The following is a 26,713-nucleotide window of genomic DNA, read 5'->3' as shown; positions in this document are numbered from 1 at the left end:
ACGCGAGCCTTACTTCTCAAAATAAGGCCTTCGCGTGTGATGCCCTTCGCGCACTCGGAACCCGTCAACAATATGCAGCCATCACACGCGGGCTCGGCAGAAATGTCGAAAGATGCTTACCAAGAGGATAGTCGTCAACCGATTAGAAAACAGGCGCTGCTGAGAAATAGTCCGGCCTGGAAAAGGGATTCTCGCCGTGCACGGTCACTCCAGATATTAAACCGCAGCGTCTGGATTCCCTATCGATGTGTTGACCCCGGCTACTCGAAGGACCTAATGTTGGAATAATGATTCAAACCTTTTAAATCATTATTAGTAATATTTAATTAAAAAAAAGGAAAAACATCTTTCAACAAACTCTGCTTACAACTTGCAAGGAGATGCAATGTGACACCGTCTTAGCCCCCAGTGCATTCTGAATTGCAGTAACTGAATCATTGTATTTAATCGCGACACTCGAAAAACATTGTTATGTAATCAGTACAATAACACCCTCGCTGGTTAGAAAAACAACAGTGTGAGGAATGCTTTCAAGGTAAACAAAGCAAAGCCGTATTTTCAAACAATAATGCGATTATCGCCATCTTCTGCTGGAGTCCCGTCAAAACAGTCCCGTTGTGTTCTGCCGAAAAGCGTGTGTGAAAACAATGTGTCCTCGAGCTGTGGGGCCTTGAGGAGACGATGTGGAGGAAAAGTGTCCATGGTTCCATGAATTGGTTTATAGCCTTATTACTTATTGAAAAATGCTTACAACACATATAGAATATTCCATTAAATTGACAGTACATTTAGGTACTCTTAACAAAGTATGCCTAGGACTTGGAAACAATTATAACCATATTATTCACCATGACACTTTCTTCCTCTACTACTTTTTTTTTAAACGGGCCCAGATGAATTTGAGTGTGTTTTAAGAGAGAATAAAATAAGAGAAACATGAAACAAAGCAAAGAGCCAAGGTATATACAAAATATGATAAGAAGCAAAGAGCCGCATTTATTTTGGCCGGGAGCAGCATGCGGCTCGTGAGCCGCGTGTTCGCCAACCCTGAATTGAGGAAGAACGGGTGCAGGAACATTACTAACTTTATATTCACCAAAAAGGGGCCTTTTCTGTTCACATTGTTTGATCGTATAACTTTCACAATTCCTATATGATTGATTTAAAATTCAAAGTGGGCAATATTAATCACTATAATAGCATATTTTTCATTAAACGTACCCAAACATCAATACTCAGAAAAAAAGAAGTCGGTTATAGTATTTGTTGCATGTATATTTACGTCCTCCAAAAATAGATTAGAAAAGAGTATACGTATAGAGAATAATTGTTCGTTGATCTGCCCCTCCCAGACAAAACGCATTGGACGTCTGCAAACATCAATGGCAAATAATAAGATAGATGAGTGTAAGGTTTAAAAAAAGGCATTGGCTGCCTTTTTTCGGTTATTAAAATTAAATCAAAGTTTCAAAGGAGGCTGATACATTTTTTTAAAATTCATTTTTTAAATGTAAAAATGGGAAAGCATTGCATTATTGCGACAAATAATATTAAAAAAAAACTATCAATACATAAATAGATTTTATCGTGAAATGGGTGACATTTGGAGAATGCACCAGGTGCACTAATTACTAATCACTAATCTAATCTAATCTACAGTTGATAGAGTGTAAAGCTGCATGCAAGAAGCATGTAAAAATATGAATTAATTTAGGAGAATTATATGAGCAAATTGGAAGTTTAGTCCTGAAGGGGCTTGTATGTAGACTTTATAAAGTTTATTTGAAGCTGTCAACGAGGAAGCGATTACCCCAGAGCTTTTACTTTGAAAGTCGTCGTCTTTTTCCGTCCGCTTCCCTGCCAGGCAGAGCTTGCTAGCAAACGATGCTTTCGCAGGGAAATATTCCCCCTCAGGGAGAATATGTGGAGCAAGACGAGACACCGACGGGCGGGGATATGGAGGCCGCTGTTCTGCTGCTGGGAGCTGGGATGACGGCCGCCACACATCCCCTGCTTTATGTGAAGCTTCTCATACAGGTATTGTTAGCCGATGGAACTAGGCTAACTAGCCATCACGTGACTTGACAAACCACGTGACCCCGTAAAGCCGTGTAAAAAAGTGACGTTTGACGATGGCGTGCTGTTCATTTATTGCCGGTGGCCAAGAATACAGAAGCAAATATACTCCTACCTAATACAACAAAAACATTTTCAGGGGTACATTGTAGAGATACATCAAAGCTCAATCAACTATTGTAATTTGAATAATAAGAATGCGTCATGTATGAACTGAAAGTTTAAGGTTTCTTCTTGATTCTTCTAAAACAAAACAAGGATTTTCCCCCTCAGATAGAGTGAATATTTTCAGTGTCATACGTGAACCTGTTTATTTCATTTTTTTTCTTGTGTTACCTTGACAGTTCCACTCTCAGATCTGATATTTTTCAGTTTCAAAATGTTTTTCCCACTTTCAAATATAGTTTTTTCCCTTTTATTTTTTTCCATTTCAAACTTTTAGCCCCGTTTTAGCGTGGGGGGCGTGGTCTCAGCACAGCTGCTTGAATGCCTTGATTGATTATGACTCTACACTTTAGAGCAGGGGTAGGGAACCTATGGCTCGGGAGCCACATGGGGCTCTTTTGATGGTTGCATATGGCTCTGAGCTAAAATATGGAAACCGGTGGTGAGAGAGCCGAGTCCCGAATGCACCAATAGGAACGTCACGTCGGCACTGTGGCATTGACTTTTTTTTCCCCTTAGTCTTCTGCATCTATTCTCTCATTGATACTCATTGATATTCATTGATTAGCAACAGCTTAACAATGTTGTCAAAAGAATTCAAATACTTTTTGTACTTTAAAAGTGGTAAAATGACTCAAAAATTGGCACATTTTCATGTATTTTGACTTTTAAATTGTGAGTATGGCTCTCGGGGAATAACATTTGAAAATAGTAATCGTTTATGGCTCTCTCTTTCAAAAAGGTTCCTGACCCCTGCTTTAGAGCAAAGTAATGCCAAGAGGGATAAAACTTTGCATTCTCAACAATTTTTGGTCAGTTTTCATGAATAAAAAATTGAAAATATGACAAGTCGTTGAAGTTAATCTAAAGAAACGACGTGTCTGAAATCTAAACGAGTTTTGGCAGTTTCAATCATCGCAATGGTGTTGTCATCTAGGCCACTCGCAGCTTCAGGCCCACAGGTGACAAATGCTGTCTGCCAATAAGATGCAGATGGAAATAACGGGAGCTATAAAATTGTAAAGACGCAAACCAAAGCCAGTTGAGCCAACTCAATTGTTGCTTTCATTTTCTTCCAAGGTGGGGCATGAACCGCTTCCGCCAACGTTGGGCACAACTATGTTTGGAAGGCGAGTTTTATACCTGCCTGGCTTCTTCTCCTATGGTGAGTGGATTGGTCTGTCATCTTAACGGCAGGGTAAGTTGACTTCAGCACTTTTGCAGCGCGGCACATTGTTCAGGTGGATGGAAAGAGGGGACTCTTCCGTGGCCTGTCACCACGGATCGCATCCATCGCTATCTCCACTGTAATCAGGACCAAAACTAAAAAGGTTAACGACGACTTGATATTTTATCAGTACTACAATTGAAGGAAATTGCACATGGGGTTCTCTCTTTCCTTCAGACAGCAAAGCTCGACTCCAAGAGTGACAACATGCAAACTCCTCTAAGGAAACTCATGAAAGAGGTGAGTCAATTGAAATGTGCTCAAATGTAATCAATTACTATTTACCTAATCATCTCCATGAATCAGGTTATCAATATTTTTAGGTTATTCTCAATATTTTCCAGCTCTAAAGCAGATCTCATTTTGATTCATTTTAAAGAGAATCACCAGATGAGAGAAGTACAGAAATCACAGAAGATTTATTTCTTCTTCTGGGGGGGGTTGCTGTAGCCCATCCCAGCCAGCCATCGGCAGCAGGCGGGGGACACCCTGAATTGGTTGCCAGCCAATCGCAGGGCACAATGAAACAGACAACCACTCATGCTCACAATTACACCTCCACCGAGTGGGAATCTAACCCAGACTGCCCACACAAAAGTCAGTCGGAAGAACCACTACACCTTTGGTGGCCTTAATTTAACATAAAAATAAATCGAGTCAAGGTGAATTAAAAAGTGAGGGAAGCACGGTGATGATACATGTGCGCTAGGCTAGCTGAATACTCATAAAACTGGTATGAATGTGATTGTGAATGGTTGTCTTTCTCGAACTGCCCTGTGATTGGCTGGCAACCAATTCAGGCTGTGCCTCGCCTGCTGCCATTTGTTGGCTGGGGTGTGCCCCAGGACCCCCCGCGACCCTTTAGTATAAGCGGTACGTAAAATGAATGAATAAATAAAAATAGATGTTTTAATTTCCTTTAGTTTCTTTTAGATTTTTTTTTATTTTTTACATTTTTTCTATTTATTTTGTATTTTAAAAGAAAAAGTACATACAAAAATTAAAATTCACACTGTACTGTTTAGACCTCTCATGAGATGCTCGTCCAGTGCCTGTCCAGAATAGCAACTCATCCTTTTCACGGTAAGACAGAATGACAAATGAATGTAAGATGGTTGCGTAGAGTCAAAGGTAATTTTGCCAGTTCTCTCATGATTAACCTATTCTTTTTATTTGGCCAAATATAGAATTGGCAGACATTTGACGTCTTGGGAATAAATCTAAAAAAGTGTCTGAGAAAATTGCGCTTGAAAATGATTTGATGAAAATGCTAATGAGTACATTCACACCCACGAACACACAACTTAACAACTTAGTTATGTTACACACAATCAGGAAAAACTCGAAACAACTCCAATTTTGAAAATAAAATACCGGATACAGAAAGTGATTTTACGTTTCAGGGGATGTTTAATTTAGTTTGACGTTTCATTACCTGGGTAGTTTTTGTATGTTGAAACAAAGGGTTTCTCATCGAAGCTTTTCATAAACTGAATATTTCATATGTAGAAGCATTCAAAAGTAGAGGCCCCACTGAATACAGTGGTACCTCGAGATACGAGCTTAATGCGTTCCGGGACTGAGCTCGTATGTCGATTTTCTCGCAACTCAAATGAACGCTTCCCATAGAAATGAACTAAAAACAAATTAATTTGTTCCAACCCTCTGAAAAAACACCAAAAACAGGATATTGGATTGGAAAAAATGTTTTATTTGTTCTAATTCGCCATCTATTAACCAAGTAACAAATAACTAGTGGTTTAATACTACTATAATGTGTTTAATAGTACTAAAATTAGACAGATTTCGCGGAGGGGAGAGAGAGACGGACAGAGAGAGAAGGGGACTTTCCACGGCAACGCACTCGTAACAGAACAAACAAATTTAAATGAACTTGGATTACGATGCAGACACACTCAAAAATAAGTTTAATCTAACCTTGCACTAATCTTAATTCTAACTTTGTTTTAAATTTTGATACCTTTCTTCTCCCGGGTTTGCTCTATTTGCCCCGCCTCCACCCTGACTTTCACATGCAACCTATCGAGGGCTGTTTGCTTTTGTATTCCCTTCAAAATATTCCCAAAATGATGCACACAAATGTCCTCACAATAGGATAATGCACAACCACTTGCCAACTTGCCCAGGAAGTAGTACTCCTCTCGTATTAGCGAACAAGCTGCCCCATTTGCACTGACTAACGGGAAATATAAAACACTGAAAAATGCAACGCTCCCAGTGCTCTTAGAGACATTACACAAGGGAGTTGCGAAGGGAAAGACGGTGCCCATGATGTTCTTATGAGCAGCCTGTAGCGTCCGCTGTCTGCTCGTATATCAAAATTTGTCTCCTATCTCACGATAAATATTTGCCCGAAATTTTACTCGTATCTTGAATTGCTCGTATGTCGGGGCACTCGTATGTCGAGGTATTACTGTGTGTGGGCGGATATGTATATATAAATATAAGTGGTTATATATTTGAAGTGTCACTATCAAATATTGTTTGTGCATCACGTTTACCTGAAGTGTTTTTTTGAAGACTCTCTTTTCCTCTGCCAGTTATGTCAGTACGTTGTATGGCCCAGTTTGTCGGCAGAGAGGTCAAATACAGGTGGGACTTTCCTAATTCTTCATATCGTGTCACATGCTAACAATAGCTCACATGCTATTAAGTTATAGTCAGCGAATGACTCAGGAGGCATTTAGTGGATTAATGTGAATTTCCCACTGTGTTCATTAGTGGCATTCTCTGTAGCATCAGCAGGATTTTTAAAGAAGAAGGAGTCGCTGGATTCTATGTGTGAGTATTTATTCAAGTCCACTTGAAGCTATGCAAGATGGTCAGTGCTTCAAGCTAAGAGCTGTATTTTTTTGTGTCTCCCCGCAGTGGTTTAATGCCTCATGTGCTGGGTGAGGTCCTCTTCTTGTGGTGCTGCAACTTGCTGGCTCACTTAATTAACACCTACGCTGTCGACGACGGTGTAAGTTCTTTGTTTTCACTGACATCACTTATTCAAGATTGGCTTTGGCTCGGGGAGGAACAAAAATGCAAGTTATTGTGACAAAGCACAGCTCCCCAAATGATCTTAAAGTGGGTGTCTGAGTGCCTTTTTTTAAAGGGCACTTGGGAGAGAGTATGTTGGTGTTTTATAACAATAATAGTGGAGGGTGACATGTTTTCGTGCCGACTCAATGGGTTTTATGGCACCCATGTGATCCAATGCAGCATCAGGGCTGGGAATGGTGACGGAGCGAGGTTTCCAGTCCATTTGTAATGGCAGCTGATGAAGGGACAGCTATTTGCTGCCACTGTACCACTTCAAATGGTTTGGACGTCTATTAGTGACAAAGTCGAGGATGAAAAGGAGTGTCACCATCGTCGGCGGCAGTCATGTGTTTCATGAAACATTCACTTGAGGTCTGGTTATGATTTTGTTGTATTTGTCTGCAGTTCAGCCAGGCGTCGGCGGTGAGGAGTTACACCAAGTTTGTGATGGGCGTGAGTTCAACATTCCGAATAAAGTGTTTTTTTTGGGGCAGAAAAGTCAGTTCTTCTATCTTCTAGTTTGCGGTGAGCATCTTAACGTACCCGTTTATGCTGGTGGCTGATGTTATGGCGGTCAACAATTGTGGGTGAGTCATTCATGGAAGCGCTGACAGATTGTTCATGTAATACAGTGGTACCTCGACATACGATCTTAATCCGTTCCAGGACTGAGATCGTATGTCGATCTTTTCGTAACTCGAGTGGACGTTTCCCATTGAAATGAACTAAAAACATATGAATTCGTTCCAACCCTCTGAAAAAACACCAAAAACAGGATATTGGATTGGAAAAAATGTTTTATTTCTTCTAATTCGCCATCTATTAACAAAGTAACACAACTAGTGGTTTAATAGTAATAAAATGTGTTTAATATAACTAAAATTGGGTGGTGTTGTGTGCACGAGTATACGTCATTAACCAGAAAGCCCTCTTTTTGCCCGCGCATGCGCGTTGTGCGTTTCCTGGTCGACACTCGTCTGAATAAATCGTTCAGTCCTCGTAGATATAGTAGTTATACACGAAAGAGATGCAGCAAAAAAAGACAGTGCGCTACAATGATAAACAGCCTCTCATGTCATGTCATGGCCACCTGGCTTGGTCGCATCTCGAAATATTGATCGTATCGCGAGCGAATTATTCGATCAAAATTTTTGTCGTACCACGAGCTGTGTAGGTCGAGGTACCACTGTACTTCATTTGAATTTTAGGCCTATAAATCGTTCAGTTTTTTTTCTTCAAGTGAAAAGGAACAAATGTTATTAACAAATATAGACTACATTTTTTTATGTTCAGTGCAATTTTTTTTCAGTCTTTTTTAAAAAGGAGCAGTATACAGACGCTCCCCTACTTACGAACGAGTTAGGTTCCGAGCGATTGTCCATAAGTTGAATTTGTTCGTAAGTTGATTCAGTGCTATATTTTGTATTATAATTTATGTTTAAGGCCTATATAAGTATATTGAAGGTTTATTCAAGTGCATTTGTATGTTTAAGGATTGTATAAGTAACCTGCATTGGTTTGTACTGAAAAAAACATTTAACGAACGATCGTCGAACGATTCAGGTTGTATGCCCGTGCAACGCTCATTTTCTCACCCGCATCAAGCTTCTTTATTATTGCCACTTTCGTTTCAAATGAAATGGCTTGCCTCTTCCTTGCACTACCACCCTCACTAGAAGCCTTTCGCTTTTCACCAACCATATTGAATAATGGATGCACGAGATATTGAAGGATAAAAATGTTCTTTGCGCACTGGAGATACGTTCACGCACTTACGCACTGCAACGAACTGGGCAGAGGGAGGTGGATGCTGGGTGAGCTCTCACAGCGCTAGGCGTCGGTATTAGCGGCGGACAGAAGCACTACAAGAAGTAGCCAAAAGAAGCCAGGCTCACAGAACAAAGAAAGTTGTAAAAACATTAAAGTAAAAAGTATAAAGTACAAAGTAACGTAAAGAGAAATGCATTAAGAAATATTAAAATGTAATTTAAAAAAAGATAGAAGGGCTGTAAAACACGAAAAACATAAGAATATACAGAGCTACTGTCACTGGCTTCTGTGTGACGGCACCATCTTGGAGGAAAAAAAAGAAAAAAAACCTATGTGCATATATGTTCGTATGTACTGTTGTTCGTAACTCGAATGTTCGTAAGTAGGGGAGCATCTGTATAGATAAGATTTACTCTTCAATTATTTATTAAACCGCCCTAATATTCATTCATTCTGTATCATCATATGGTACAGCACTAGTACACACAATTAAAAAATGTTTGCGTTTGACCAAGTCAACAATACTTAAGATTATTCATTTTATGTAATGTCATTACAATATTAATCTCAATTAGTTAATTAGAAAAGTTCTTTTTCTCACTTGATTAAAATAATTAAAATGTGTTGTCAAAGTTGAAATAAAACGAAACGGCTAATTTTAAGTTACCGTATTTACTCGCATATAAGCCGCATTTGTCGGACAAAAAAAGACTGATCTAAGAGTACGGCTTACATGTGCATAAAAAGACAACAATCAAAAAACTGCAAGGAGACAAAGACGAAACACCATAATGCCATGGCGCAAGATAATGTGGCCGATATGGTCATTTATTTCCCAATGGAGAAAAGATTAACAGATAAATCGCTAAACAAAATTTATTTTGGCGTCTATTAATGAAATTCAAGAAAAAAAAACTCTTGCAAAAAACGTGAAAAAACTCACTTGTGCCTGTCTGTCACTGCTAATCCAGGGGTGTCGCCATTTTACCTAGGGCGACGCCGTTTTACCTTAATTTTGAAATAAAACTAAATGACACAGATTTTTTTAATTTTTTTTATTTCTCGAAAGTGACAACTATTGCAGTAATATGAACCATCGAAAGAATTGAGATGTTTTGACATTAGAAGCAATATGGCTGCCACAACATCTTAAACTTCTGGTAAGAAAATTGTAATTTCTGTCATTAAAAAGCATCAGGTTGTCATCAAGATAGACTTATTTCTTTTTTCAAATTGAATACTTTTATAATTTGCATTTACAAAGACAGGCATATTACCTTTCTTATGATATTGACCCTAATAATGTGCTTTTCATTCAATCATACAGTATCTCAGAAATACCACGTGCGATGATTCTTCTTAAGATTTTCCCTTCAAAGTAACATTTGTACTCCCTATTGAAACAATGAATATGGAGGTGAAAATTGTAAAATTCCACAATTTGATGGCAATTTTATGAGTGCGGACTATACGCTTATATGCGCGTAAACACGGTAACAACAGTTCTAACCGGTCGAGGAACTATTGAAATCAATCCATCCATTTTCTGTATCGCTTACCCTCACCAGGGTCGCAGGGCGGTGCTGTAGCCTATCCCAGCCAACTATGGGCACTATGTTGGGGACATCCTAAATCAGTGACCACCCAATCGGAAATCGCAAGGAGATGGACAACCATTCACGCTCACACTCATACCTAGGCACAATTTAGTGTTCAAGCAGCCTAGCCTGCATGTTTTTGGAATGTGGTAGGAAACCGGAGTACCCGGAGAAAACCCACAGAACATGCAAACTCCACAGTGAGGACCATCCTGGCATCGAACTGTGAGGCTGACGCGCTTGGTACTCAGACTTTTGGTCGCCCGGACGTTTGGTCGCCCGGAAGGTTATTGATAATTACCATTTAAAATTGTTGCTCAAATTCCCTAAATACAAACAGCGAATTATTATTTAGTCATAGTTAATGCCCTATTAATTATTAGGCTAAAGAAAAGCTCCAAATTTCCCGTACTTTTATTGTGTTTTGTTGGAGAACTTGTTAAGACCCTGACTGACGTAGCTTCTTAAAGGGACAACGCATGTACATACAAACTCTTATACACTCACACGTCCGCTCAGTGAAACTGCTCAGGGCCATTGTTGGCTTTTATTGATGCGTAAACTGTGTTGTTTTACCTTGTTTTGTCGCCGGACTTTTGGTCGCCGGACGTTTGGTCGCCGGTTGTTTGGGTCCGGGCGACCAAACGTCCGGCGACCAAACGTCCGGCGACCAAATGTCCGGTCAAGGACGCGCTTACCACTCACGCTGGACCGCTTATTGAAAAGAAAAAACATAATAATTACTTTGTTCATGGGCTATTCGATTAATCAAATGAATGTTGCTTGTACTATGCATACTTTTTTTTTTAAACTATCTTTTGACCAAGTTATCTTTGTGGTTAGATTGACTGCAGGTCTTCCTCCGCATTCGCCCATCTTCACTTCCTGGCTGCACTGCTGGAATTACCTTAGCCACAAGGTATTGTTTATATTTGTGAATTAATTACGTGTCAGTCCATTTAAGTCTGATTGTTTTTGTCAGGGTCTCCTTTTCAGAGGATCCAGCTTCTTCTCTCGCCGTGTGCCTGTGATGCCCATCAACGACTGACGACGATCATTCAGCCGAACTGGACTGCCGTTCTTTAAAGCACTTCTAAGTGGTAGCCAAAAAGTTGTGTTGTTTTGACTTAAACATGTTGGGAATATTATTTATTGATGCGTTATTTGTCCTTTATGAAGGCGCAGTGGCTATCTTCCTCCTCCCCTTGGAGGTAGAATCTGGATACTTTCCTTGATATGTGGCGTTTGCATTTTCTCCAAGTACTCCAACTTCCTGCCACACTCCTAAAACATTGGTGTTCGGTAAATATAGATGACTGTAAATTGTCCAAAGGGGTGAATGAGAGCGTGAATGATTGTCTTTGTGCCCAGTGCTGACATCCCCAAAGTCACCTGTGACCCTAGTGCAGTGTTTCCCCAATCTTTTTTGAGCTGTGACACACTTTTTGCATTGAAAAAATGTCAAGGGACACCACCATTTGAAAATCTTTTCATTTACAACTATGTCGCCTATATTAACAATAGTCATTCCCATCAAAGTTTTATCAGCAGGAATCACATAAACCTCCAAAATTATTCCAAAATCTAAGTTTTCACACTGACCTAATGTCACCAAAAGTTGATGTCTGCAGACCTTGAACAAATTCTGGTTTGAGTGATGCAAAAATAAGTAATGTCATGTTTTTAACTGCATAATTTTATGACTTTTCTCCAACTATTACTTAAATTTCCTAATATTACACACACACACAAAAAGTGCTCACACATACTTTACGTCGCCAAAAGTTGATGGCCTCGAAGCCAAACAACTTCCGGTTCATGTTAGAGGAAAATAAACAACAAAATGACTGTTTCACAATTTGAATCTTGTAGGAGTATAATCTATAATTTAGCGTCCATCATATTTTGATTTCAACCTTGTAATAGTTTACTTTTAATCTTGTTATAATTTATATTATAATATAAAATATAATAACCGTTATCATATTTCATATTCATATCACATATATACTTCCCGAATACGGAATGAATAAAGTTAACTAATCTAAACTAATATTATTTTTTCTCTCTGAATATTACATTGCACGACTTCTTGCACACCTGACCATTGCTCACGGCACAGTGGTTGGGAAACACTGCCCTAGTGAGAATTTTAATGTAATTATTTGTTTTGTGAGCATAGTTTGGAAAAAGTTAAGGGACATGTGTCCAAACTGGTCCTCAAAGGCTGCAGTGGGTGCTGGTTTTCATTCTGACTGAAAAGGATCCATTTTTGCCAATCTGGTGTCTTAAAAGTGTAATCAGTTGATTGTTTCTGGTGCTGTTTGTTTCAGAAGAAATGTTTTAAAATGTGATTTAACTTAATTTGGCTGAAAGATATAAAATAATTTTGATACTCAGTGGTTAACACGCCCACTTCAGCGTTCTGAGGTCAAGGGTTCAATTCTCGGTGTGTTCCTAGCTTCCTAATGGTAGGCTGCCTGAACACAATAGTATTGTATGAGTGCGTGTTTGAATGGTTGTCTGTCTCCTTATGCCTGAGATTGGTGGCCAATCAATTCAGTGTCCCCTGCCTACTCCCTATAGTTGGCTGGGATAGGCTCCAGTGGATCCTCGTGAGGACGAACTGAATGGAAAATGAACGAATAAGATGGACTGTAACCCTTATTAGCCAAAACCATAGCTTTGAGCATATCTGACAATGTTTCCGCTACTGCTGTTTTTGCATGATTTGCAAGAATATTGTTTTAATACCGTTATATATTGTCTGTCAGAATTAGTAGTTCTGATGGCGGAGCTAAAATAAAAACCTGACCAAAACCACTGTGACTCAATGGCAACTTCCTTGTGTTCAATACTTTGTATTCTTAGTAGTTACTATAATATACAAAAAGAAATATAAGAATTTTATTTATTTAAAAATTAATTTGAAAACGTTTTTAAGGGAATGCATTATACTCTTCCGTACTAGTAAGCACTGTTCCCTCTAAGCTGCGCGCGTGCGCAATTGCGCACTACTCTCGTCTTCTCTGCGCAGCAGCAATCCTATGGCGCGCAGTAAAAAAAAAAAAACGGATATATATATATATATATATATTTTATTTTATTTTATTTTTTTTACCCCTTTCTTCATGATGGCGCCGTTTAAGCGGCAGCCAGTGGCAGTAGCTCTGTCCACTTATGTTTTTCGTGTTTTACAGCATGTTTTACATGAAAAATTAGAGGGAACATTGACATGCACCTGCTTGTGGCAGGTGTGATACTGGTGTGCCCATAGTGAGCAATGATGATGTCGTGACCGGATGATTTGCCTAAAGACGTTTCGCCGACGGACGTTTGACAGATGGACAGGTCTCTGAATGAACGTTCGTTCAAACTGGATTTGACCGAATTTGAGAGCATTTTGAGCCGTTTGGCGAATGGACGTATATGGACATTTTTTTTGCCTCCATCGTGACATTTTACCGAGGAATTCACTTCCCTGGGCTCGGTTCTAATGTCCAAAGAGCTCCAGTATTTGTATTTAATCATTAAAGGCTGTTTTCGGCTGGATTTGACCGAATTTGAGAGCATTTTGAGCCGTTTGGCGAATGGACGTATATAGACGTTTTTTTGCCTCCATCGCGATATCATCACGACATTTTACCGAGGAATTCACTTCCCTGGGCTCGGTTCTAATGTTCAAAGAGCTCCAGTATTTGTATTTAATCATTAAATGCTGTTTTAGGATGGATTTGACCCGATTGCTGTCATTTTACGGCTCGGTTCTGCTACATCTGCCCGCCCAAGAGTGCTTATTCCCGGGCTGCCATTGATGGTAGACTAACATTGATTTTTACTATAATTTGGACAACACCGGCGGCGGGCCGGATTAAAAATCCTAACGGTCCGTATATGGCCCGTGGGCCGAGGTTGAAAAACTTGTACACACACGATCCGGGGGCGGAGCGAGCGCGCGAATCCCGTTTCGGCGAAACCGCCGTTCGGCCGAATGAACGTTCGGCGGAACGTCCATTCGGCGACCTGCCCGTCTGTCAAACGTCCGTCGGCGAAACGTCTTTAGGCGAATCATCCGAGTACCGATGATGTCGCTCACACTGGTACTGAGTGCGCTCAGGGAGGTTGACTTTCTGCTCAGACCAACGAAAAATTAGAGGGAACATTGCTAGTAAGGTAGAGATATATGTACTGTAATACCACATGCAATTACAAGCACCGACTGTGGGGCGTTATATAGGGCACCACTGCCCTCTAGTGGCTGTTTCATTGACGGCAGCATGTGTGAATATGTATGCATGCATGTGTATATATATGTACGTGTACGTATATATACACGTGTGTGTATGTATGTGCATGTGTGTGCGTATATGTGTACATGTATATGTCTATATATATTAATTTTTTTAATTGTCCCTGGGTATGAGTGTGAGCGTGAATGGTTGTTGGGTTCCTTGTGCCCTGCAATTGGCTGGCCACCGATTGGTACCCATTGTTAGCTGGTATAGGCTCCAGCACCCCCCGCGACCCTAGTGAGAATAAAGCGGGTCAGAAAATGAGATTAGACATTCTGGCTCAACCTGTTCAAGCTAATTGTTTTAACCTCTGGCTTATTTGAATATTAAACTCAATATCAATGTTGAACATACTTCAGCATCCAAGGAAAGCAGGGTTTGGTGTTTGTAGTTAAGGAGAGTACATTTAAGTAGAGTTATTCATTGTCAAAAATTAGAAAAACAACAAAGTGGTTTAAATAATTATAATGTACACCCACTTGCCCAAATTCCCACACTCGCACGTCGAGATGACTACAGGAGCAAACACACAGGAGCATCCTTTGTAACAACTCAGTTCTTTACACTTCAACATGGACTCTATTGCTTTTAAGGCAACTAAATACAATTACTGCAGTAACAGATCACTTTCTTTCAAAACAAAGCAAAAAAGGTACCCTGGCAAAAGGAAAATCCACTGAAAGCTTTTCTAAAAATATTCAATGTGCTCATTGTCTTTATCATACATTACAAGCAATAAAACTTCACGCAGCCAGACCTGTTAGCCAATTTGTCCTATAAATCTTGCACGAATGTTTAAAAAAAAAACGAACAAACAAAAAAAAACTATGATAGTCAGAAAATAGTTCATAATGCTGAAAAGTTAACAAAGCAAGCGTGTGTGAAAAGTACAATGTCTCTGTTTTGTTTATATAATTAGCAAACGGTGCTTTAAAAAAAATTGAATTGTGTTAAACTGATATGATGTATGTTATTGTTTTGACTAGCATCAGTAGCGTCCATTTTTTGACCAAAGACTTTGACGTAATAGCAAAGAGTTGGCTATCCATATATACGCTCTATTAAATCTAGTTATTTTGCAGACAAAAGGCCATGTTAAAACCAACGGTTGAAATATATATAATATGAATTTGATCAAATATAATTACAATTCCTTCCATAGTTGTAGCTTTTACATTCAAACGATCAGCATTTGGAATTATTCAAGTGGTACACATTAAATTTACATTCATTTTAAAAGACAGCATACTGGATATGGTGAACGTTGAACCAGTTCAACCCTCTAAATTACAGACTGTGAGTGAACATTTTGCATGTGCACATACCAAGATGGGATGAGATTTAAAAATAAACCAAGCGGCACCACTCCACTTTCAACTAAATGCTCAAAGGCCTCGCTTACGCCGACGAAAGCAAAGGGGATGATTGTATTTGCTAGTTTCGAAATCATGGTGGACTGTCAGGATTAAAAATAATAATAATAATAACTTCAATGGGAACCCTTTTCACTTCATTAGGAATTGTTTTCTTATGTGTTTGTCCCTAAAAACAACAGCTAGCAAATCATGACATCTAAAAAGCAACGTGTAGCTCATTGGCGAGCGTTGACTGACGATGTTAGACATCCAATCCAAACTTGGATATCTATTTCTGTCAATGAGTTAAAATCCCTCTTTTCATCAAGAAAATCTGATTGGGGAAAAAACAAAAATAAAAACGATTAATCTAAATAATTACGCAGGGCACAAACGAAAGGGAGATGTTCTTAATGCAGTCTTTGGTTGGACACCATTCAGCGCTGGCAGCATATTTGGACAAAATCCCTGAAGAGAGCACTCGACGCCTTTCGACAAGCAGTAAGAGAGGAAGAACAATGCTGGTTTTTGAATGAGGGAATGTGATGGAGCTAGTATTGGAGTAAAAAAAAATAAAAAAATAAAAACCTAACTATTCCATCACTGCTTCCACAGAGAATCCTTAATGAGCAGGAAGCATGAGGGGAGCATTGGAAGCATCAGACAAAGTGAAGATAAAGGAAGGCAGCGCTTTTTTACAGTGCAAAGCAAATCGACGGAAGCCCTTTTTCTCCCTCCCCAAACCAATTACTCATCCTTAGAAGGAGGCAACAAGTTGTCCATGCTAGGGCAAGGTTGTTCGTTGGGCTTGCTTCATCTCTTGGTGGACTTCATGTAGGACGGGATAGCTCCCCGGGCTGTGAGGCCCTCAAAGCGCTTGTATGTGTAGTTGATGAACACCCAGTCTTTATTCTTCAGGTCGGCATCCGAATGGTTGGACACCTGAGTGGCTGGACCAAGATATTGGAGTCATTTGAAATGATAAAACAGCAACTCGGATTTTACGTAAAAACTAGGCTTTTTAACTACGGTGGTACCTCGACATACGATCGTAATCCATTCCGAGACTGAGATCGTATGTCGAGCTTTTCGTAACCGAGCGAACGTTTCCCATTGAAATGAATTGAAAACAAATTAATTCGTTCCAACCCTCTGAAAAAACACCAAAAACAGGATATTGGATTGGAAAAAATGTTTTATTTCTTCTAATTTGCCATCTATTGACAAAGTAATAAATAACGAGTGGTTTATTAGTAATAAAATGTGTTTAATAGAAGTAAAATTAGACGCATTTCACGGAGGGGAGAGACAGCGACACACACGGAGGCGGCGGGGGGGGCTGTTCGGGGGACTTTATCCACGGCACTCGTAAACGAACAAACAAATAAAAATTAACTTGAATAAATATATACAGACACAAACATACGTTTAATGTAACTTTACACAAAACTGAATTCTAGTTTTGTCTTAATCTTTTGTTACCTCCGTTCTGGCCGGGTTAGTTGTTTGCCACACCTCCACCCTCACGTTCGCTATCGATGGACTGTTTGCTGTTGTATTGCCTTCAAAATATTCCGAAAATGATGCACACAAATGTCCTCACAATAGGATAACGCACGACCACTTGCCAACGAGAAATAGTCTTTAAAGAACGATCGCGTGACCTTCTTTCCTTAGAAAGAATAACAGGAAATGCAATAGCTGAGCTTCCCACGTATTGATTGTGGGTAATGAAGTTTTATTCTGAGAAAGGGTGCCATTGGCTATTGGTGTTGTGTGCACGAGTATACTTCATTACCCAGAAATCCCTCTTTTTGCCCACGCATGCGCGTTGTGCGTTTCCTGGTCGAAACTCGTCTGAATCAATCGTTCAGTGCTCATGTTTAGACGAAAAAGATGCGGCAAAAAAAGCTAGAATGATAAACAGCCTCTCATGTCATGGCCACCTGGCTTCGTCACATCTCAAAATTTTAATTGTATCGCGAGCGAATTATTCGATCGAAATTTTCGTCGCAACACCAGCATGTTGTATCACGAAGTACCACTGTACTTGGCTGCGTTGACAACGCGAGACGTCCAAATAATTTTTGGCTGGGACGCCCAATTTGATGCCTATAACAACTGTAGCACTCAAACATTTTACTGGCAGTAAAATGAAGTTCTTGGAGCTTTGACTATCACCACCAAAGACCACTTTAAAATAAAGAATGTTAAGCGAGTTGACCACTTTAAAATAAAGAATGTTAAGCGAGTTTAAAACGTTAACACCTCTCAGATTTCCAGAGTAAAGGATTGGGATAAATAGCTATTCTGCTTGGAAATGGTTCTATATTTCTAAGAAAAGAGACATTTTAGACACATTAAAAGGGGATTTTGTCGCCGAAAATGATCTGAACTTGAAAAATGTACCGCAGTGGATTCAAAGTACAGGAAAACCTTGACAACATACGAGAACTTTTTGCCCTGAGATACGAGACAATTTTGACATACGGGCATTCGATGCGGCCGCTAGGTGGTCCTTTTCAAGCTATGCAGTGATATTCATGACGAGAGGGAGGGACTTCTTTTGATATGGATAATGGAGAAACAATTGGCGGCATATGCGAGAACTTGAAAGTAATTCAAGCAGCTGAGAAAGGTGATACTTCGACGCCAGCCGAAACCTTCAACGCGAGTGGTGCCTGGTTCGATAACTTAGAAAACGAACGGAGGATACACTCGTTTGTGAGGCACGGGGAAGCAGCTAGTTCCGACTCGAAGCCGCGGCGGAATACATTAACAACTTTGCCTCTGTTATATCATAAGGTTACATCCATTTTTAAATGTGTGTACAGTAAGCAAAGTTCATTTAAGTTAAAGTTTATGTTATGTCACGTAGTGTCACAAAAGTATAGCGAACTCCACGTGTCAAGTCTCTCTCCTCCACTGTTAGCTGCTACCGTCTGTCTCAAAGGTAAGACTCTGTACAATACTGTAACAATAATGTCGCATTTATTGCTGATCATAACCACTAGATAGGTATTTGTTACCTTGTGAGCGTAGGTGGTGTATTAGAACAAGTAAAAACATGTATTTGCATTGCAGTATAATATTTTTAGATGTTTTTTTTCCAGAGGGTGGGAACAAATTAATTTGTATTTAGTTATTTAAAGTGGAAACGTTGATTTGAGATACGAGTAAATTGACATACAAGCTTGAACTACGAGAATAGTCCAGATTTTAGGAGATTAAAGTCGCAACATCGTGAGTGAACCAGGAGTTGTTTTTGATTTCACAGGCTTCTAGGGACATAACACAAAAACACTTTTGGCTTTGTTAGATGATTGAAGTAATATGCGGAGAATAAAAGTCGGAAAACTAGGAGACGAATGTCGTTACTTATTTTGATCTTATGTAAAACAAGTTGTTGGGCGAGGCGAATCTGAACACAATAAAACCATCTATATTGGGCCTTACTGCCTTTTTTCCTTTTTGCCTAGCGTTTGGAATATACACATTTGCCTGACACTGCCCAGCCACCAAACAAACGAACCATTTAAACGTTTCAAATTTCATTCAATCTTTGGCGTACCATTGGAGGGTGCATGCCTACCACCCTGAGAAACACTGGCCTACCAATAAATTTAGTTCTGTCATAAATCAAGCCACTCGGGAGATGAATGGTGGTCCTACCTGTTGGTGTGAGTATATCGGAGTCGGGGAAGTCGTCAAAGTTGGACGTGTCGTCGATGCTTTTGATCTCGATGAGGATGGCGGCGGGCCTTTCCCTGCACACCCATGCAGTTCGTCATGTTCATTCATTCAGTATCAATCAAGCCTGAGTCCCACAACTACTTTTTATGTACAGTAAACAAGCTACTACACAAGGACTCTTCTATGAAGCATGCTTGTATTTCATGCCTTTGCTAGTGCGTGGTGGCAAGCATGGGGTTTAAATGCTGGGTGTGTTAGCCAAAAAAGGATGTGTGGTAGGGCATATTCACCGCCAGATTCTGAACTCAACGATGACCAAAATTTTAGCTACGCAAACGCTTATGAGGCTAAAAGCAGGAGTTGGTTTATTAACTCCTTAACGGAAGCAAAATCTGATCATTTACTGCAAACAGCTGCTAAAACGATATGGAAAAGTTACCTGATATGGTCGTAATCCACACCCTCAAAGAAAGGGTTGGACTTGATCTCCTCCACTCCAGCAGCACCGGTTCTGTGCTCCTCTTCGCAGCAGAATCTGCCAAGACGCATGTCCTCATTAGCATCACTCGTCTAGTGTACAGTAATCCCTCGATTATCACGACTTCACTACGATTTTTAACTGCTATTAATTTTATTTAATTTTTTAAAAGTTTTTTTAAGTTCATTAAATTGTGAAAATCCACGCTGAAACCCATAAGTGGAAGCCACCCTTGCTACTAGGACTCAGCACTGAAGAATATATATATATCTTTTTTTAAGTTCATAAAAATATGAAAATCGATGCTGAAACCCATAAGCGGAAGCCACTCTTGCTACTAGGATTTAGCACTGAAGTAAAAAAAACAAACACATAAATAAATTAATTAATTTTGATTTTAATAGGGGTGACCCTACTTCGTGATTTTTCGATAATCTACATTAACTGCAATATTCGAGGGATTACTGTATAGTATAATCTGTTCCGCCTAAATGAATGACGGCACCTGAGGATGAGGTCTTTGGCCTTTTCAGAAATCGGCACTTCTGGAGGAAAGGTGAGCGTCTCCCGCCAGTTCATCACCTTTCTGTACGTCTCCTGCGGCGTCTCCGAACAAAATGGCGGATAACCTGAAGGAAGCATGGCGCGCTCGCCTGACTGTCGACGTGGCTGCATTTTCAGGCCTTGGAACATTGTGGCGACTCCCACCTATTAGCATCTCGTACATGATGACGCCGAGACTCCACCAGTCGCATTGTTTGTTGTAGCCGTTTTGCATGAAGACCTCAGGGGCGATGTAATCGGGGGTTCCCACAGTGGAGAAGGCCTGAAAGAAAGCATTTAACGGACTCAAAGGACAAATATTTATGGAAACTAGAGAAAAGCTGCGTTGGGGGTCGCTTTTCAAAAAGCAGTATAAACAATGTATTTTTCAGGATTAACAGTGACTTGAGTTAAAATCGCAGCTATTTTAAGGAAATCACATTCATGTTATGTACAGGAGGTTGGTGAGTTTCATGGTCTTACCAACTGTCTCCTGTTTCTCTTCCAGGTTTCTGCTTTTCTCTTGGAGTTCATGTTCTGGAAAGCTGCAAAGGGACAGTCTGTATCAGGTTCTGCAATTTTGTTTGATTTTTCCACTTGTCTTCTTCCCCTGTTTCTACCAATCAGGTGGCCTCTCGTGTCTTGCCAAGATGTTCCTCATTGTCACATCATTGTTTGTACATAAGTGCACTGCTTTCGCGGGATTTTAAGTGCACCTTATTGACCGAAAATACAGCAGTATTTCGTTTTTACCTGCCATTCTGTCACCGAAACCAAAACAATCCGTCAGTATTGTCTTGCTTTTGCAGTAAGAAAAAACGAACAGTAACAGATTTCATAGACAATGGTTCAAACCCTGAGTGATTGGATAGAAAACACTTTTTTCGATTGCCCTGCTCTTGAGCTGTAACAAAGAAAAATGTCTCTACTGTTCTAACCATGTAGGACTTGACATCTAGAACTTTTTTCCTACTTTACACATGATTTTTTTAATAACCTGATGTAATTTCCTTTCCCGCATATAGACACACCAAATGTGCACAAGTGTGTAAAAATATAATTTGAAATAAATGTAAAGGGAAGAGGTTGCCTGACTTTGCTTACTGAGGTCACTGGGCAGGCTGTGGTTGAGATTCTTGTAAAAATCTGTACGGTGTGCTCTCTTCAGTCCTGTGCATAGTCCAAAATCCGAGAGCTTTACATGACCCTGAAAAGTCAACACAGACAACCATTGTTAGTTGTTTACATGTGTGTGTGTGTTTTTAAATTACGGATGAAAATGTAACATACTAATTCACCTTGGAGTCCAGAAGGAGGTTGTCTGGCTTGATGTCTCTATGGATGAACCCCAACTGATGGATGGAGTCGATGGCGAGCACTGTCTCGGCAATGTAAAACTGAGTGGCCTCTTCTGTCAAGGTGTCCTTCTTCATCAATAGTGTCATCATGTCTCCTACAATAAATAAATAAACCATATTTTGATTCACATTCATAGATCATTTTGTATCATTGAAAGCAACTCTTATACCTCCAGGTAAGAATTCCATGATGAGGTAGAGGTTCATCTTATCCTGAAAGCTGTAGAACATCTTGACCACCCACAGACTGTCCGCCTCCACCAGGATGTCCCGCTCGGCACGTATGTGACCCACCTTACACAATCAAACCGAACATTAAAATAATGACGCCGCACTTGCAAACTCCTTGACCTCACTTGTTCTTTCTCCAGCATGTCAGCTTTGCGAAGGATCTTCATGGCATAAACGTGGCCGGTGTCCTTCTTCTGGACGAGACGCACCTTCGAGAAAAAAAAGAAAAAAAAAGAACGGAACACTGCTTGGAAACAGACTTTAACGAGCACAAGTGGATCACATTGTAGTTGTAAAATGACATCTATAACTCATTATTCCTTATTTTGTGGTTTTACCTCTCCAAATGCTCCACGGCCAATCACCTTCAGGGACTCAAAGTCTTCCAGACCAAGTCGGGTGCGCTTCAGACGGAGAAAGTCAGACTCTTTCCTAGCATGCTCAGTACGCCGACGACTTTTCTAAAGGACAAAACCTTGTCATTCAAGTAAAATACCGTCTTCTCTGGAATAAAAACCACACTTTTTGTCATAGTTTGATTAGGTCGATGACTCAAATGCGACTTTTTTAAAGAGAGACAGTGAGAAAAAAGATTTTCTGAAGTGATACTAAAGATCAGGACCTGATTGTATTTGGTAGTGATTTAGAGAAAGATTGAAAGTTTGGTAAACAAGTTATGTTGCGTTGTTTTAATACACATTATTCCACATTTTATTATTACTAAAGAGTACAATGCAATACAAATTCCCCTGAAAAATGCGACTTTATACAGCATCTGGGGGGACCACCTCACTTCATTGTGCATTTTTTTTTAGCTGGTTGACTTGTACCCAGGTGTAAATTAGTCAGAATAAAATCACATCATGACTTACTTCTTCATCGGCCAGGCCTTCTTGATCCATCACCTTCTCTAATTTCTTCTGCCTGAGATGACAGGTTTACAGTTTCTTACTTTTGTGGCCTTCATTTAAAAAATAAACTATATATTGCACTGAATAGTAAAGTAGTAAAGAGTCATTCTCTCGGCCCCCAAAAAATTGTCGACAAAAATCTCTTCATTTGGACACGTCTAACTCAAAAGCTCCCCGTAACATACCGTATTTTCACGCCTATAAGGCGCGCATAAAAGTCAAAAAAAGTCAAAAATTTTCGCGGCGACCACACTAATTTGGTGCTGGCCGTCATTTCGGCTGTATTTACAAAAGAAATCCTGCCGCTAAATGTTGGCGTCAACAGAGCATTCAAAGCTAGACTGTGAACTATGTATATATATTATATATAATAACTCGGAGCTTGCCGTCATTCCCGGAGGCTTAAGAACTACAACCGTGGGACCCAGCGTTTTGGAAGACTCATTTGGGCAATTGTTAATTCGGACACAGAAAATGAAGACTTTGATGGATTTGTGGGTGATGATGACGTGAGTAAGTTGTAAAATGTCTAAATAAAGTACAACCAAACTCAGTTTTGCTTCCGTTGCCTTTTTAAAACATGTTTTTAGCGTGTGGGTGTAGCGAGGAAGAACTATATTTCCCAGCAGTCACTGCGCACCAGAACCCGGAAATAGGCTGCTTCCGGTAGCCAGCGCTATTGCGTTTCGATGTTCATCCTATAATATATAATATATATGCGTCTAATGAAATGGTGCGTGCTTTGTGTGTCTAAAATACAGAAATAGCACTCGTTACTGACACTGCGGCGTGAAAATACGGTAAATGGAATTCCACCGATTAATATTAGTGCTGAGCAATATTGTTAAAAAAGTCTTCTCTCAGTTTGTTCGCCACCCCTTCAAATTCAAATGGGTTAGATAGCTATATCCATCGATGGTAGCCAAACTGTGTTCTATTTATGCAGGTATTGTTTGTGTTGTGTGGCGACTCATCAGACCCATTGTATAGACATTGAGAGGTCATTCCGCTGTATTTTTTAAAATGAAATATAGGCACTGTAGTTTGCTGTATAATTATATGACATCTATAATAATGACAATAAAAGGAATTCATGACGATGCTGTTGTTTTGGCAATATAAGAGCCATATTGAATTGAATGCTTTTGTTGTCATTATACAACATAATGAGATTTAAAGCTTCCCCGTGAAATGCACAAATAAATAATAATTAAATAAATAAGTAGTCAACAACATTTTTGGATTATAAATTGCAGTTTTTTTCTCATAGTTTGGCCAGGGGTGCGATTGATACTCTGGTGCGACTTGTGTGAAATTATTAACACATTATTATATCATTATTTCACGTTATTTTCAAATATGCAGCCAAAAGTGGTGATCGAGCAGCAGAAAGAAAGTTTGGAGTTAGCGAGAAACTTGTAAGGGACCGGCAAAAAGCGCAGGTTACGCTTACTGAAATGAAGAAAACAAAAAAAGCTAATCGTGTCTACCTCTTGAGTTGGGGGAGTTGTTAAAAAGTGACACAGAGGATGAAGATTTCATTGGATTTAGTGATTTGGAGTGAAACTGATAGTTTGGTAAACTTGTTAGCATATTCATTATGCTAGAGTTATCTGAATAACTCCTAATATGTTAGGTCGTTACTGACATTACCAGGCATGTCAGTCATGTAACGTTAGTATACCGTACACCTATTCAGCCTGTTTTTCTCTATTCTATTTGGCCTTTCAAGATGAAATGTATGTTTTTGGTGTTGGATTTTATTTTAAAAAAAATCCCCCCAAAATGTGACTTATACTCCAGTGTGACTTATGTTTTTTTTCCCTTCTCATTTATGCATTTTTGCCTGGTGCGACTTATACTCAGGTGCGACTTATAGTCCAGAAAATACGGTAAATGTGTTAGTAGCCTATGGAGTTTTAGTGCAAATGCAAGATAAGATATTAGTCTTGATTAGGTCCTCCTAGGTGCAGAACTCGAGTTGTGTATGGTGACGGGTTGTGGTAAGAAACTGTCCTTAGGTCGCTCAGCATTAATTCATATCATCCCTAGTCCACACTGTACAAAGAAAAATATGACTTATCACTTTTACCTCATCTCCCTCTCCTCGTGCTGGGCAATGAGGTTGCTGTAGAAGTTCTCCAAGGTCACCTTGGCCATGGTGACCCGCTCCTTGGTGTGGTTACTCATGGAGGAGCATGAGCTTGGACCAGTCATTGCCATTCTTTACCTGAAACTAGACACACGCACCGAGTGAGGCGAATCCAGTGTCGTGTACTACAAAGATCGAAGTCGGTTCAGTTCTGCATTGAGTTTGAGAAACCTCGAGACTATGATTTCATACTTGGTCTGATGTGAGAAAAGAGGAAGGAAAGCCTGAGTCGTTGTGACAACAGAGTTATGAAGAAACAAAAAGGAAATGTGAAAGATCAGGGTGGAGTCACAACACTTACGTAGTTTTAGCTCACCAAAACTTGACGATAGACAACGGTAAAAAGATAGATGCTTTGAACATTGGTGAAAATACATTTTGGCGTTATTATAAACGTTATTACTGCGCTTGAGGAATTGTAAATATAGGGAACAATTGTAAAAATGCACGTTTTAATATTTACATTAACTGCCATTGATAGTGACAGACATCAAATGCATTTTAACTGGCTTGGCTGGCCAAGAGGGATCATGTTTTACTACTATTGGCGGCGACAGACGTCCAATCACAGTCCAAATGGATTGGACCTCTATCGCCACCAATGGCAGGCAATGAGTTAACCTTGCAAGAACCAAAACAGGAAAATGTGGCCGCTAGACCGGCTTTACCAAAACAAAAGTAATTCTAAAACAGACATGGTAGAACCAGTGTTCATGGCCTTCTAGCCGAAAATGATAGTACGCACATAAAGTTCATTTTACGTAGAAATCTACACCTAACCGAGCGGATCATCGACACGTAGCGTCAATTCGGAGTCTGTAAGAATTGGGAACATAACGTACATGCGATATTCATATATTTATATATACATTCGTACTTTACGAAAACATGCGAGCTTATTTCGTGGCACTTGTATACGGGAATTGAAAAAGCGCCTTTGAAATAATCGTTTCGGTAAGTTTTACCTGTTAGCACGAAGCGCTCAGTTTTAAAGTTCCAGACTTTGTCAACTTTTGGAGAGGAACACGGCACAGCCCAGAAAAAAAGCAGTTCGGAAATTTAAAATAGTTACTGTCCGGTTAATGGCTTCCAGTGACTTTTAACATTATCCATGTTCAAAAAAACAGTATCCAAACAAACAAAAATAAAACACCTTGACGGCAGTTCAGCTAAGTGTCGTTAGCCACTCATTCGCTAAAAGTCGCTCGAGACGTTTGAATCCGGAGACACTTTAAAAGGAAACTCGCTTCAAATGTACAATGTAAAACGATGATTTCAAAGTATAACCTAAATATGAATGTATTCGCCTTTAATGGAAAGTTAAAAGGCTTCTCTTTGAACGTCGTCTTACCTTTGAAGGTGTTGTGGTTGCCTCTTCTTCCTCTACTGAACAGCGCCCAATGTGTCACCAACATTCCGTGACTCAGTGAGACATCTAGCGGCCAATATCGGAATCTACACTAAAACCTTTAAAATAGCATTTTACTGGTAACCACTGTTTTATCACCTAACTCGAAATAGGGAAGGTCAATAAGATAAAGATTCATCTTTAAATCACAAAAATAACCAATTGTTATGGTTTGTTGTTGGAATTAACATGACTATAGTAGCAAATTGTTTAGTACAAATCAAGAAAAGAACAATTAAAAGGACCTCCACAAAAGAGCGAGTTAATTTCCTACATAGGGTGCAGCATAAATTAATGCAAAAGTGGAGTGACAGTGTTCTGAGGTTCCTAAATTCAACTTCCGATGAACTTTGTCAAAGTACAAGTAGTTCGCGTGAAAGAGCAGCAAGCATCACTGCTGTTTCTCA

The 26,713-nt window shown here is 39.7% G+C and overlaps 2 protein-coding genes across 4 annotated transcripts; one reads left to right on the top strand and one right to left on the bottom strand.

Annotated features, from left to right (window-relative positions):
* The first annotated feature begins 1,629 nt into the window (after nucleotides 1-1,629).
* On the top strand, nucleotides 1,630-11,844 carry LOC144073655 (mitochondrial carrier homolog 1-like). Its single transcript, XM_077599671.1, has 13 exons — nucleotides 1,630-2,037; nucleotides 3,322-3,406; nucleotides 3,466-3,572; nucleotides 3,647-3,709; nucleotides 4,495-4,552; nucleotides 6,031-6,082; nucleotides 6,212-6,271; nucleotides 6,359-6,452; nucleotides 6,923-6,970; nucleotides 7,037-7,104; nucleotides 10,729-10,804; nucleotides 10,868-10,985; nucleotides 11,065-11,844. The coding sequence occupies exons 1-12, from the start codon at nucleotides 1,885-1,887 to the stop codon at nucleotides 10,931-10,933; spliced, it is 930 nt and encodes a 309-aa protein (XP_077455797.1). The 5' UTR covers nucleotides 1,630-1,884; the 3' UTR covers nucleotides 10,934-10,985; nucleotides 11,065-11,844.
* A 2,782-nt stretch (nucleotides 11,845-14,626) lies between these two features.
* Nucleotides 14,627-26,342, bottom strand: LOC144075005 (serine/threonine-protein kinase 38). 3 transcript variants are annotated; one of them, XM_077601753.1, is made up of 15 exons: nucleotides 26,052-26,221; nucleotides 25,864-25,908; nucleotides 24,839-24,982; nucleotides 22,708-22,759; nucleotides 22,174-22,296; nucleotides 21,961-22,044; nucleotides 21,775-21,898; nucleotides 21,545-21,699; nucleotides 21,342-21,453; nucleotides 20,730-20,791; nucleotides 20,412-20,529; nucleotides 20,209-20,332; nucleotides 19,665-19,760; nucleotides 19,205-19,299; nucleotides 14,627-16,482 (listed from the first exon to the last, which is right to left on the bottom strand). In XM_077601753.1, exons 3-15 carry the CDS (start codon nucleotides 24,967-24,969, stop codon nucleotides 16,346-16,348), a joined length of 1,413 nt encoding a protein of 470 aa, XP_077457879.1. In that variant the 5' UTR covers nucleotides 24,970-24,982; nucleotides 25,864-25,908; nucleotides 26,052-26,221; the 3' UTR covers nucleotides 14,627-16,345. The 3 variants fall into 3 exon arrangements, with proteins under 3 accessions (XP_077457879.1, XP_077457870.1, XP_077457889.1); XM_077601744.1 differs by lacking the exons at nucleotides 25,864-25,908; nucleotides 26,052-26,221 and adding an exon at nucleotides 26,250-26,342; XM_077601763.1 differs by lacking the exons at nucleotides 25,864-25,908; nucleotides 26,052-26,221 and adding an exon at nucleotides 26,250-26,342 and having other exon boundaries at nucleotides 21,351-21,453.
* Between the last annotated feature and the right edge of the window lie 371 nt (nucleotides 26,343-26,713).

Source organism: Stigmatopora argus, chromosome 1 (genome assembly GCF_051989625.1).
Source record: "Stigmatopora argus isolate UIUO_Sarg chromosome 1, RoL_Sarg_1.0, whole genome shotgun sequence".
NCBI classification, from domain to species: domain Eukaryota; kingdom Metazoa; phylum Chordata; class Actinopteri; order Syngnathiformes; family Syngnathidae; genus Stigmatopora; species Stigmatopora argus.
Note: the sequence above shows the minus strand (reverse complement) of the source record. Positions and strands in the feature narration are given on the sequence as shown.